Source organism: Heterodontus francisci, chromosome 8 (genome assembly GCF_036365525.1).
Source record: "Heterodontus francisci isolate sHetFra1 chromosome 8, sHetFra1.hap1, whole genome shotgun sequence".
In the NCBI taxonomy this organism is placed as follows: Eukaryota; Metazoa; Chordata; class Chondrichthyes; order Heterodontiformes; family Heterodontidae; genus Heterodontus; species Heterodontus francisci.
Genome location: NC_090378.1, coordinates 16,773,659 through 16,788,355, shown reverse-complemented (window position 1 = coordinate 16,788,355; position 14,697 = coordinate 16,773,659). Strand labels below are relative to the sequence as shown.

The following is a 14,697-nucleotide window of genomic DNA, read 5'->3' as shown; positions in this document are numbered from 1 at the left end:
GGAAAGTATTCAGCATGGAGCTTGGTGACCAGTGGTGTTCCACAAGGATCTGTTGTGGGACCTCTGCTCTTTGTGATTTTTATAAATGACTTGGATGAGGAAGTGGAAGGCTGGGTTAGCAAGTTTGCCGATGACACGAAGGTTGCTGGAGTTGTGGATAGTGTGGAAGGCTGTTGTAGGTTGCAACGGGACATTGACAGGATGCAGAGCTGGGCTGAGAAGTGGCAGATGGAGTTCAACCTGGAAAAGTGTGAAGTGATTCATTTTGGAAGGTCGAATTTGAATGCGGAATACAGGCTTAAAGACAGGATTCTTGGTAGTGTGGAGGAACAGAGGGATCTTGGGGTCCATTTCCATAGATCGCTCAAAGTTGCCACCCAAGTTGATAGGGTTGTTAAGAAGGCGTATGGTGTGTTGGCTTTCATTAACAGGGGGATTGAGTTTAAGAGCCGCGAGGTTATGCTGCAGCTCTATAAGGCCCTGGTTCGACCACACTTGGAATATTGTGTTCAGTTCTGGTCGCCTCATTATAGGAAGGATGTAGAAGCTTTAGAGAGGGTGCAGAGGAGATTTACCAGGATGCTGCCTGGACTGGAGGGCATGTCCTACGAAGAAAGATTGAGGGAGATAGGGCTTTTCTCATTGGAGCGAAGAAGGATTAGAGGTGACTTGATAGAGGGGTACAAGATGATGAGAGGCATAGATAGAGTGGATAGTCAGAGACTTTTTCCCAGGGTGGAAAGGGCTATCACCAGGGGGCATAATTTTAAGGTGATCGGAGGAAGGTTTCGGGGAGATGTCAGAGTTAGGTTCTTTACACAGAGAGTGGTGGGTGCATGGAATGCGCTGCCAGCGGTGGTAGTAGAAGCAGATACATTAGGGGCATTTAAGCAACTCTTGGATAGGTACATGGCTGATAGTAGATTGAAGGGTAGGTAGTTAGTTTGATCTTAGAGTAGGTTAAAGGTTCGGCATAACATCGTGGGCCGAAGGGCCTGTACTGTGCTGTACTGTTCTATGTTCTATGTTCCAGTGTTATTAATCTGTCCTGCCACCTTCAATTATTTACACACACATACACCCAGGTGCCTCTGCGCCTGCACCCCTTTTCGAATTGCACCCTTTATTTTATAATGTCTTTTCACATTCTTCTTACCAAAATGAATCACTTCACACTTCTCTGCATTAAATGTCATCTGCCACTTGTCTGCCCAATCCACCAGCCTGCCCATGACCTTTGGAGTCTCTACACTATCCTCCTCACAGTTCACAATGCTTCCAAGTTTCATATTGTTAAGGCCAGGTGAGAAAGGTGTTTGGGAGTCCTTCTCAGTCTTCACCTGGTCTTACCATAACAGGGTTTAATTTTAAACACACTGTTTTTGCTCCCCTTGGTGAATCCTTGTTCACTACTTTCCAATTATAATGCAAAGAAACCAGCACAAACCAGTTTACTTAGGTTTAAAGAAGAAAAGTTGAAATTTATTGAACTTAAACTCGAATTCGGTTGATGCCTACGGATACACGATGTGCCCACGCTAGCATGCATACACGATACACACATGCAAATAGAGACAGAAAAGAGCAGAAGAAAAAATAAAGTGGAAATGTTTGAGACAATATCTGAAGAGTTTTTGTTATGGTTCTTCGAGCTCACTGTAGAGTCTTTGATTGTAGGTAGTTCTTGCTTTTCGTTGGGGCTCAGTATTCTTCTTAAACCTTGTTCGTTGCAGGAGACTTTTCTGTCTTGGGCTTCATGTGTCGTCAGTGGATTTAGAGGCTTGTGAGAAAGATGGGAGCAGACAGGAGAGATCTTCTCAGTCCAGGAGCAAATAGTCTTTCTCAGTTCCAACTGTCTGTGGCTAGTTCAAAAGACCCTGGAATAGCCAGTTAGTCATGTGACCAGCTGGTCTAACCAGTCTTGGATTGTATCACCTTAGCAGTCTCTGGAATTCTCCTCTTGCACACCATACCTGGTGATCAAGGTCCATTGTGGGTTGAATGTGTCAAGGAATGGTCCTTTGTCCTTCCAGGCACCATCTGTTAATATGCAAATGTATTTTCCAGCCATGGCTGATCTGTTTAACAAGTCATTTCCTTGCTCCGGCATAAATTTAAAATCAATGTTCATGACAAAATTAATGTGACTCATTCTTGGCAGGTGGGGGCCTAGCACGACAGTGTCATCTGCAGATTTTGAAATTGTACCCTGTACACCAAGGTCTAGGCCATTAATATATGTCAGGAAAAGCAAGGGTCCTAAAACCGACCCCTGGGGAACTCCACTACAAACTTTCCTCCAGTCTAAAAAACATCCATTAATCACTACTCTCTGTTTCCTGTCATTCAGTCAGGAGGAAAGTATACAGTAGGATTCCCCAGGGCTTGGTATTAGGACCCCTGCTTTTCTTGATCTATATTAATGACCTAGACTGGGGTATACAGGGTACAATTTCAATATTTACAGATAACACAAAACTTGGAAGTATTATGAAGAGGATAGTGATAGACTTCAAGAGGACGTAGACAGGCTGCTATAAAAGAAAGGATACAATTCTAAAGGTTCTGATGAAAGGTCACAGACGTGAAACGTTAACTCTGTTTCTCTCTCCACAGATGCTGCCAGACCTGCTGCGTGTTGCCAGCATTTTCTGTTTTTATTTCAGATTTCCCACATCTGCAGTATTTTGCTTTTGTACATTGATTGTGGTAGGACAGGTTGAGAAAGCGGTTAATAAGGCATACGGGATCCAGGACTTTATAAATATAGGCACAGAGTACAAAAGCAAGGAAGTTTTGGTGAACCTTTGTAAAACATTGGTTCGGCCTCAACGGGAATATTGTATCCAATTCTGGACACCACACTTTCGGAAAGATGTGAAGGCAGTGGAGATAGTGCAGAAAAGATTCATGAGAATGGTTCTGAGGATGAAAGACTGCAGTTATGTGGATAGATTGGAGAAGCTGGGCTGTTCTCTTTAAAGAGAAGGTTGTGAGGAGATTTAATAGTTCCCATTGGTAGAACAGCCAAGAGCCAGAGGACACAGATTTAAAGTGATTGGCAAAAGAAGCAGAGGCAAAGTGAGGAAAAACGTTATGTAGCAAGTGGTTAGGATCTGAAATGCACTGCCTGAGAATGTGGTGGAGGCAGATTCAATCATGGCTTTCAAAAGGGAATTGGATAAGCATCTTAAGAGAAAAAATTTGCAGGACTGCAGGGAAAAGGACTAACTGAGTTGTCCTTGCAGAGAGGAGGCATGGACATGATGGGCCAAATGGTCTTCTGTGTTGTAACCATGCTATAGTTCTACATCCTGGAGCAGAGTTTGATCCCACAACCTTCTCACTCAGAGGCGAGGGTAATAACGACTAAGTTAATACTGATGGAGCATTTTGAAAAAACTACCAAGTAAAAGCAAGTTGGCCTTTTGAATCACTGAAGTCTTCCATCGTTGGTTCGCTCGTTGGTGTCATCTTCTTCCCAGAAGGTTGACAGCCATAGATCTCCACTTCTGTCTGTCTTGTGCTGTCCTTACACATTCCGCATGGGTCAACTGCATCCAGTCCATTACATCCCTCATCCATTTTCTCCTCTGCTTTCCTCTCCTACATTTTCCATTGATCTTTTCTTCCAGTTATTGTCTCTGTCTACCTTCTTCTCTAATGATGTGACCAAAATATTGTATTGTTCTCTCTTTGTCGTTATGCACTAAATTCCTCTTTTCTCCAACCATTTCTAGCACTTCCTCATTAGTTTTTCTGTCTGTGTAGGATATGCAGAACATCCTCCAATTTGTCCACATCTTGAATGCATTCAGCTTATCAATTATCGCTGTTTGTTGTCCATGTCTCTGAGGCATATAACCATAGATGACAAAATGCAGCACCTCTGTAATCTTTTCCTAAGATTCAGGTTCAGTTTCTTTGACGTTAACATGCCCTTCATTCTGCCATCGTGGAGATATAAATAAAACAATCCAAGGTAGACAGGTGAATGGTAGAAGGCAAATCAAAAGATAAACTTGTAGCAGTCCCCTGGAGACCTCTGTGATAAAAGCATTTCCGTAGTACAAATGTGAATTCCAAATTGGTCACAAGTATTGATTGGCAAACTGTAGACTTCAGCCACATGGCAACATAACCACCCAGAGACTGTCCTTTTAGAAGCTTTAGGTCTTTTCTTACTCAATTTTGGGAACCAACAAATGTATAGATTACCTGAAACCTTTATTGTGAGAAGTATAATATGTAAGAGGACTTCTTGTTTATAGATTGCTTCTGGCTTAGCTTCAAATTCTAATTCTCGGCACCACACTTTAGGAAGGATGTGAAGGCTTTGGAGAGAGTGCAGAAAAGATTTACAAGAATGGTTCCAGGGCTGAGGGACTTCAGTTACGAGGATAGATTGGAGAAGCTCCTTAGAGAAGAGAAGGTTGAGAGGAGATTTGATAGAGGTGTTCAAAATCATGAGGGTCTAGACAGAGTAGATAGAGAGAAACTGTTCCCATTGGCAGAAACGTCAAGAAACAGAGGACACCGATTTAAAGTGATTGGCAAAAGAACGGATGGCGACATGAGGAAAAGCTTTTTTACACAGCGAGTGGTTCAGATCTGGAATGCACTGCCTGGGAGTGTGGTGGAGGCAGGTTCAATTGTAGCTTTCAAAAGGGAATTGGATAATTATCTGAAGAGAAAAAGTTTGCTGGGCGACGGAGAAAAGGCAGGGCGTGGGGGCTACCAAAGTTGCTCCTGCAGAGAGCTGGCATGGACATGGTGGGCTGAATGGCCTCCTTCTATGCAGTAACCATTCTATGATTCTATAAATTCTGACATAGAGTAGACAGCACTAGAGGTGCATTGATCAGGATGGAGAAACTACATCCCAGAATTTAGTGAATCAAGCCCGAGAGAAGGAGGTGATGCATTTGTTATCGGGTTGTGGGCATCACTGGCAAGGTTGGTGTTTATTGCCCATCTCTAGTTATCCTAGATGCAACTGAGAGGCTTGCTAGACCATTTCACAGGGCCAGGAAGAGTCCATCACATTGGTGTGGGATGATGAGGGATGGGCATTAAATGCTGACTTTACCAGCAATGCTCACATCACACAAATGAATAAAAAATTGTTTCCTTCCCTCAAGGATACTCATTGGCTGTAAAGCGTTTTGGGACATCTGGCGGTCATGAGAAACACTGCATAAATGCAACTATTTTCTTTCCTGGACAGCCTATCAGGCAAACAATGACTTAAGAGCTGTTGCTCAAGGCTCCCGTAGGTAAGGCACTTAATTGCCGAGCCATATAGGCCGCTAGGGCCTCCCAGGTCAGTCAGAGATTCTCTTCGTCAGGATGATGGTAAGGATGGTACTGATAGCTTCAGCAGTCCCAGTTTAAAGAGGGGGATAATCAGATAGGATTCCTCATTCTGAGGATATCCAGTGACCTCCATGACTTGGAAGAACTAAAGACTTTCACAACCTCACGATATTCCAAAATATTTTACACCCAATGAAGTGCTTACTGTTGTAATGTAGGAAATGCAACAGCCAATTTACACACAGCAAGCTCCACAAATAGCAATGTGATAATGAGCAGGTAATCTGTTCCCATGATGTTGCTTGATGGATAAATATTGGCCAGGACTCCCCTGCTATTTGTTGAATAGTGCCATGGGATCTTTTACATCCATCCGACTGGCCCTCTTTTTAATGCCTCATCCAAAAGACAGCAGCTGCAACAACATAGCACTCTCTCAGTACTGCTATTCTCTGGAAGGGGAATTGAACCCACAAACTTACATTGTGTGGAGTTTGCAAGTTCTCCCTGTGTCTGCGTGGGTTTCCTCCGGGTGCTCCGGTTTCCTCCCACATGCCAAAGACTTGCAGGTTGATAGGTTAATTGGCCATTATAAATTGCCCCTAGTATAGGTAGGTGGTAGGGAAATATATAGGGACAGGTGGGGATGTGATAGGAATATGGGATTAGTGTAGGATTAGTATAAATGGGTGGTTGATGGTCGGCACAGACTCGGTGGGCCGAAGGGCCTGTTTCAGTGCTGTATCTCTAAACTAAACATCTCAGAAGGCAAGAATTCAACCCACTGAGCCACAGAAAGTGGAGGTTGGTGCATACTGCTGTCAAAGCTCTCAGTGGAATGTACCCAATAATGTATAGCCACTTGGGCAAGGTTCTAGAAGACAACCAGCACTAGGGTAGAGTCGGCTGCTTTGGAAGGGGAGGAAAACTGAATTAGACTATGCTGGACCGGTTTGACAATATACAAAGCAACTTTGATGAGGAAATATTTCTACAGCACCTTTCACAGCTTCAGAATGTCCCAAAGCACTTTACAGCCAATGAAATACTTTTGAAGTGTAGTCATTGTCATAATACCGGAAGATGGCATAAGCAACGCAATGACTTTTTATTTCTTATTTAGGGACCCCAATCACCGTTCTGTACCGTACCATTACTACGAGCCATCGGGAATTGATGAATGCACGATGTACATCTCGCACGAACTCGGGCGCAAGGGGAGCCACCATCGGTTCATCACGGAGAAGCACGTGTTTGCCAGATGGGCAAGAAAGTACAGCATCCACTTCCACCAGCCCGAGTGGGAGCTGGAGTCGCTGGCTTCCAATCACACGGAGAGCGAGGCGAGCCGGAGATGAGGAAATCCAAGTACGCTTGCCACGTGACCAATCAGCTGAGCCGCCGAGCTCAAGGGACCATCTTCATTTTTTTTCAAATCAACATCCCGCGAAAGAAGAACGAACTTGTATTTATCTGATGCCTTTGCCAACCTCACGCCCAATTAAATACTTTGGAAGTGTAGCCACTACTGTAAAGTAGGGAAATGACTGAGGAGATTACTAGATGGCTGCTTCTGCAGATCATTCAGTGTCAACCATGCAGGCATCCCTGCAAATGGAGCGAAGATCCAGGCGCACAGTGGTTGTGTTTTTGTAAGGAAGAGAGAGGAAACAACATTTAATTAATTAACACTGGTTTTATTAATCCTACTGCCTCTGCGATCCTTGCAGGTTTTTTTTATATACACATATATATTTGTGATGGATTCTTCCCAGTCGCTGACCGGTAATATTATTTGTATTGGAGGCAACTTATTATCCCATTGGGCTCCAACACGTCACTTTTGAACTTTTGCTGACATTTTAGCCAAATACCATGGGCAGCTCGAAGTTGTAGAAACTAATTAATCCTCCTGTGTACCGAGGATTCTTTGCATTGTGAGGAAGTACTGGCGGAGAATAAATGTACACGGGGAGCAACTCAGCTCGGACATCTGCTGTTTTGAGGTTCGGAAAATTAGGAACAGGAGGAGACAGCCCTTCAAGCCTGTGCCATGGCAGACCAAGGCTTATTTGTATATCATATCTCGATCTACCCGCCTGGCTCCCATATCCCTTAATACCTTTACCTAACAAAAATCTATCAATCTTAGTTTTGAAGTTTTCAATTGACCCCCCCCAGCCTCAATATCTTTTTGAGTTCCAGATTTTCAGTACTCTTTGTGTGAAGAAGTGTTTCCTGACATCACTCCTGAATAGCCGAGCTCTAATTTTAAGGTTATGCCCTCTTGTTCTGGTCTCTCCTAGCAGAGGAAATAGTTTTTTGCTATCTATCCTTTCAAATCCTTTAATCATCTTATACATCTCAATTAGATCACCCCTTAATCTTCTATACTCGAGGGAATACAAGAATAGTCGAGACAACCTCTCATAATTTAACACTATAATCCCTGATAGTATTCTAGTGAACCGACACAGCATCCGCTCTAAGGCCAGTGCAACCTCCCTGAGGTGTGGTGCCCACAATTGAATAATACTCCAGATGGAGTCTGATCAGAGCATTAAACAACTGTAACATAATTTCTACCACTTTGTATTTTAGGCAAAGGCTAACATACCATTAGCCTTTTTAGATATTTATTTGTAAGTGTCTCTACCACTTAGATTAGATTAGATTAGATTAGAGATACAGCACTGAAACAGGCCCTTCGGCCCACCGAGTCTGTGCCGAACATCAACCACCCATTTATACTAATCCTACACTAATCCCATATTCCCACCAAACATCCCCACCTGTCCCTATATTTCCCTACCACCTACCTATACTAGTGACAATTTATAATGGCCAATTAACCTATCAACCTGCAAGTCTTTTGGCTTGTGGGAGGAAACCGGAGCACCCGGAGAAAACCCACGCAGACACAGGGAGAACTTGCAAACTCCACACAGGCAGTACCCGGAATCGAACCCGGGTCCCTGGAGCTGTGAGGCTGCGGTGCTAACCACTGCGCCACTGTGCTGCCCCTACTTGACACCAGTCCTCAAGTGCTGCAGTGCTTAAACCACTGATAAGGCCAGAGCTGCAATAACAGCAGCTGGTAGAGCCCAGAGAGAGGCCTGGAAAGGAAGAAAGACATAGGAGATGCTTGCAAAGGAAGACAGACCAGGTCTGGGCCCAGAAAGGGGGAGAGGCTGGAAAAGGTGGAGAGGCTGGAAAAGGTGGAGAGGCCTGAGTCGGGCCTGGAAAAGTGGAGAGGCCTGGGTCAGGCCTGGAAAAGTGGAGAGGCCTGGGTCGGGCCTGGAAAAGTGGAGAGGCCTGGGTCGGGCCTGGAAAAGTGGAAAGGCCTGGGTCGGGCCTGGAAAAGTGGAGAGGCCTGTGTCAGCCTGGAAAGATAGAGGGGCCTGGAAAGGGAGAGAGGCCTGCGAGAGGCTTACAATGGGAGAGTGCCTTGCATTAGCAGATCTGAAATCAGGCTAGGAGTAGCTGGGAAGGTAGGGTTCCTACTCCTGATTAGAATCCATCCAGTTGCTCCCCACCTTCCTACACCCTGCAGTTATCAGCTGAGGTATGGGCCACTTAGGGCAGCTAAAGCCTGTGGAACCTACACTCCAACCAAGAAGCTGGCAACTTCAGCAAGGGGAAAGAGAGAAAATGGATGAGATGTAAGCAAAAAAAAGAGATGTTATCATTCTGAATTTTCCTCTGATATTTAAATTGTAATAACAAACAATGTTTGTGGACAGTTTGATAGATGGCAACCACCTGCTGCTGTTTATATTCAGCAGTTAATAGTCTTTCAGTGCTTAAAATCCCAAATCTATTCATGTGCAATAACATAGATCATCGCAAGGTGTTAATTGTTACAATAATGCTTCTGATGTCATTTCATTGACTTTCAGGGACCTGCTTTAGCGCACCGTGTGCCAGTTCCTCCTCAGCTCCAACACAGCCTCATCAATAAAATATATTCTGTATAAGCTAGTGAGACGCTTTCCTATTAATCAGCAGCTGCCTTTGGCCATTGATGTATGTTTGGTGGAAGAATGTGATGCAAATAATGAACCATTTACCTGCAGGCCCTTCAGTTGTGGGAGAAGTCTGAAACTCAGCACCATCCATGTCGGGAATTCCGGAGAAATTTTTTAACCAAAGAGAAAAATGTGGAACTCGCTGCCACAAGGAGGAGGTGAGGTGAATAGCATAGATGAGTTTAAGGAAAGCTAGATACGTACATGAGTGAGATGGAAAAAGAATACAAGATAAGGTGCTTTCTTTGACAGCATCTTCCAAACCTGAGACCTCTACCACCTAGACAAACAAAGGCCGCTGGCGCACGTGAAGACAACCAATTGCAAGTTCCCTTCCAAGTCACACACCATCCTGACTCAAAACTATATTGCTGTTCCTTCACTGTCGCTGGCTCAAAATCCTGGAAATCCCTCCCTAACAGCACTGTGGGTGTACCTATACCACTTGGACTCCAGTGGTTCAAGAAAGCGAGTCACCACCACCTTCTCAAGGGCACTTGGGGATGGGCAATGAATGCTGACCTTGCAAGTGACACTCACACCCCATGAATAAAAAAATAGGAGCAGGAGGAGGTCTTACAACCCTTCACATCTGCTCCACCATTCAATAAGATCATGGCTGAAATTCTACATAATTCCACCTTACTGCCCTATCCTCATATCCTTTGATTCTCATGGTGCCCCAAAAAATCTATCAATCTCATATTGAATATACTCATCGACTGAGCATCCACAGCCCCCTGTGGTAAAGAATTCCAAAGATTCACAACCTGCTGAGTACAGAAATTTCTCCTCATCTATTTCCTAAATGGCCACCTCCTTATCTTGATACTAAAATGCCCTAGCCTAGACACTCCAGCTGGGGCAACAGCCTCTCAGCATCTACTCTGTCAAGTACTCGAAGAATCTTATATGTTTCAACGAGATCACCTCTTATGAACTCCAGAGAATATCGGCCCATTCTACTCAAACTCTCCTCATAGGATAGCAATCTAGTGAACCTTCATTGCAGCCCCTCCAAAGCAAGTGTATCTTTCCTTATGGAAGGAGACCAAAACTGTACACAGTACTCCAGATGTGGTCTCACCAAGGCCCTACATAATTGCAGCAAGGCTTCCTTACTTGTATACTCCAAGCTCTTTGTAATAAAAGTTAACATACCATTTTCCTTCCTAATTATTTTCTGTGCCTCGTATACAAGGACCACAAATCCCTTTGCATGCCAACATTTGCTAAGTTCTCACCTTTTAAAAACTATTCTGTTTTTCCATTTTTCCAACCAAAGTGAATAATTTCACACTTCTCACATTACATTCCATCTGCTATCTTTTTGCTCAGTCACTTAACTGGTCTATATCCCTTTGCAGCTTCTGCTTCCTCTTCACAGCTTACTTTCTCACCTCGCTTTGTATCATCAGCAAACATTACACTCAGTTCCCTCATCAAAGTCACTGATACAGATTTTTTTTTATTCGTTCATGGGATGTGGGTGTCATTGGCAAGGCCAGCATTTATTACACATTCCACAGTGCTGTTAGCTTGGGAGTTCCAAGATTTTGACCCAGTGACAATGAAGGAATGCCTTAAAACAAGATGGGTTGAGGCAGGGGTGCAGACAATCAATGGAAGTAGGTGGTCTTGCTAATGGAGAGGATACAGGGTCAGAAGCTCCACTTAGATTCAAATAGGACACCAAGGTTGTGAACAGTCTGGTTCAGCCTCAGACAGTTACCAGGGAGTCAGTAGCTAGGGAACAGAGTCGGTGGTGGGGACTAAAGACAATGGCTTTTTCCATTATTCACCTGGAGGAAATTTCCATCCAGTACTGGATGTCAGAGAAGCAGTGTGACAGATCAGAGACGGTGTAAGGGCTTAAAGTGATGGTGAAGTAGAGCTGGGAATCGCGAGCGTACTTGTGGAATCTCACATGTCTTCAGGTGATGTCGCTGAGGGGTAGCATGTAGATTGCCCTCTGTAGATTTGCATCCTTGAGTTCATGCAAAAATCTGCTGTCTGTATCTGAACTCACTAAATCCTGTTCGTCCATCCCCCTATACTTGCTGACCTTGTCTCCCAGTCTGGCAAGGCCTCGATTTTAAAATTCTTATCCTTTTGTTCAAATCCCTCCATGGCCTTGCTCCTCCCCATCTCTGTAACCTCCTCCAGCCCTATATAAATGCAAGTTGTTGTAGGTGAGAAACAGGCTGGGGTTAAGGGTGAATGCAGTGCACACATGTCTGAAGAAGTGGAATCAAGGGGTCTTAATTTCGAAGGCCGAGGCCATAGAATCTGTATATCAGTGAGCTTTCTACTTCTGTGGTGTGTCAAGGTCGAGTGATCTTTTCCATCTTGTTCCAGGCATGTCACTTGATCTGATGTGGACACCTCAAAAAAAGATAATGAAAACAAAAAGTGCTGGAAATACTCAGCATCTAGTCATATCCAACTCAAAACGTTAACTCCATTTATCTCTCCATAGATGCTGCCAGACCTGCTGAGTATTTCCAGCATTTTGTTTTTATTTCAGATTTCCAGCATCTGCAGTATTTCGCTTTTAACAAAAAATTATATATAATTCTCATACTGTTGGCTGGACCGGCACCTCTTGCTGTTTCACTCTAACATTCCAAATTAAACCTTCAGCAGGTGCTTATCTTCATGCCATCTGTGATAATCTAAACAAGGCTGCTCTCGCTCTGTAAGAAGTGAGTGTCTTTAAGCCGGTAGAGGCACTGGAGAAGTTTCAAGACAAATTTAAACAGATAACATACCAGAACTGATAAGTTGTAACTATGAGGAAAACAGAAAACAGGCTCTTTTCTCTAGAAAAAAAGACTGAGCTTTGACCAGAGTTCAAAACCAGGGGAATTCTCTATAGTCGCTAATAAATCCAATAGAGAATTCGGGAGAAACTTACTTACCCAGTGAGTAGTTAGAATGTGGAACTTGCTACCACACAGAGTAGTTGAGTGAATAGCTTAGATGCATTTAAGGGGAAGCGAGATACATATATGAGGGAGAAAGGAATAGAAGGATATGTTGGTAGGGTGAGATGAAGTAGGGTGGGAGGAGGCTCGTGGGGAGTTCTATGTAATTCTAGTTTGATACAAATGCTAAATCCTACCTTTTGATTGAAACTGGAGGAGACTAATCAAATGTACAGAGTCAATGGAGAAATGAGTTCAGTGAGGGGCAGTAAACAACACCACTCCACTTAATCAATACTTATCCTGTAGCAGCAGCTCGAGAATCTCAGCAAACACTGTAGCATTTGACAAAAGTCAATAAATCTAGAACGAGGAGGTCGAACCGTATTAAGCTTTTACTTAACTGGAGTTTTGACAGTGGTTAATATGGCTTCTCTTTACTTAAGTGCCTCCCTGCTAATCAGCACAGCAAGCACAGTGGTATCGCAAGGAGAGATAGAAAATCACACAGAGCAAATAACTGTCAAAATACATTAATTAGGACATTATATTACACAGGATTTAATAATGACCAAAGCAAGACTCCCAAAACTGAAGGGTGAGACTGCAGTGTCACAGCAGTTAGCATGCTTTCAGATGTCTGCTGTGGCTCAGTTGGTAGCATTCTTGCCTCTGAATTAGAAGGCTAAGAGTTCAAATTTTCCCTCCAGAGATTTAAGCGCAGAATCCAGGCAGATGCTCCAGTGTAGTACTGAGGGAGTGCTTCACTGTTGGAGGTGCTACCTTTTGGATGAAATGTTAATCCAAGGCCCCATCTGCTCTTTCAGATGGATGTTTCCTTGTGCAAAGCATTCCAGTCTCCGACAGCTGTCTACAAGAAATTACCCCTAAACCACTTCCCTAACTTTCTTAGGGGCAATTATAAATTGTTGACACCTCAGCCGGAATCTTACGCCACCCCCACACACCCCCCCCTCCACCACCTCGCAGGAGCGGGCTGGTGGCGGCGGGGGGGGGGGAGGTGGGAGTTGCTGCTCCCGTCGCCTTCCCACCCCCGCTGCAATGGACCAACTGCCCCCACAACACAACACTCTGAGGCGAGGCCCCAGACACTTACCTTGTTTCCATGCTGGCGTCCCTCTTGCTGCTGAAGCTGGGTGCAGTCCCAGCAGTGGCCACCTCTCGCAGTGGTGCTACTGGGACTGAGATCTGCCGGCCCGCTGATTGGCTGGCAGCCCGCGGAGACAGGATATCCTGCGTAAAATCCTGGCATAGCGCCCCAGATCTGGCATAAGTGGGCATGCCCCCAACTTTTTGGCTGGTTGGCAGGACCTCCTGCCCAACGTAAGATTCCAGCCCTCGTCACTGACTCCCCAACCTGACAAAATGCTCTTTCCCTGTTCACCCTATAAAAACCCTCCATTAAATCTTCTCTTAGCCTTCGCTGTTCCAGTGTAATTAGTCTAAACGTCTCAAATGTTTTCTCAAAATTATAAGTTCTCATCCCAGGCATCATCCTGGGGAATCTGCATTGCAGACTCACGATGGTTTTGATGTCTTTTAACTCTTTAACTATGTACGAACAAATGTTTTGTACACATTTATCATGCTGCTATCTGTAAAACACTAATTGCTATTGGCTCTTTTAATGGTGTTATCCACTTAAATCTTCAAGGAATTATATGGTTCAACCGCTAGGTCATTCCAATGGTCAGTAAGTAATATTTAACCAGGCCATCTGATAATAATAAAATATTATAGACTTGGATATTGAGGTAAACACTTTTTTTTCATTATTTATTCACAGGATGTGGGCATCAGGGGGTATTTATTGCCCATCCCGAGTTATTCTGAGAAGACGATCCACTACAGTCTATGTGAAGATACTCCCACAGTGCTGTGGGTAGGAAGTTCAGAGATTTTGACCCAGCGACGATGAAGAACTGACAATCTACTTCCAAGTCAGAATGGTTTGCAACTTGGAGTTGATGTTCCTGTGCACCTGCTGCTCATGTTGTTTCTGGTGGTGAAGGTCGTGGGTTTGGGAGTTGCTGTTGAAGAAGCCTTGGCAAGTTGCAGTAGTGTATCCTGTAAATAGCACACACTGCAGCCACAGTGCGCCGGTGCTGGAGGAAGTAAGTGTTTACCGTTGTGGACAGACTGCAGATCAAGCGGATTGCTTTTGTCCTGGATGGTGTTGAGCATCGAGTGTTGTTGCAGCTGCATCCAACCGGACATTTACTTCATGTTGCAGTATTGCATCTAGTTATCAAGGCTCAAAAAAAAGGAGACTCGGGGAAGATGTAGCTACAGACTGCAGCAGTGGTTCCCTGAGATAATTAAGTTGCCCAGTCTACTTGGAGACAAGCCATATGTACTTTGAGGACCTTTTGAACATAAATCCTGCAACCCAGGATGTCCATATA

General features: G+C 44.3%; 1 protein-coding gene across 1 annotated transcript in view; it reads left to right on the top strand.

Annotated features, from left to right (window-relative positions):
• st6galnac5a (ST6 (alpha-N-acetyl-neuraminyl-2,3-beta-galactosyl-1,3)-N-acetylgalactosaminide alpha-2,6-sialyltransferase 5a) overlaps nucleotides 1-6,674 on the top strand; it is a 62,639-nt gene extending 55,965 nt beyond the window's left edge. The window contains exon 5 of the mRNA XM_068036345.1: nucleotides 6,440-6,674. Coding sequence (XP_067892446.1) covers nucleotides 6,440-6,674 — 235 coding nt within the window. The remainder of the gene's footprint in view (nucleotides 1-6,439) is intronic.
• The last annotated feature ends 8,023 nt before the right edge of the window (nucleotides 6,675-14,697 follow it).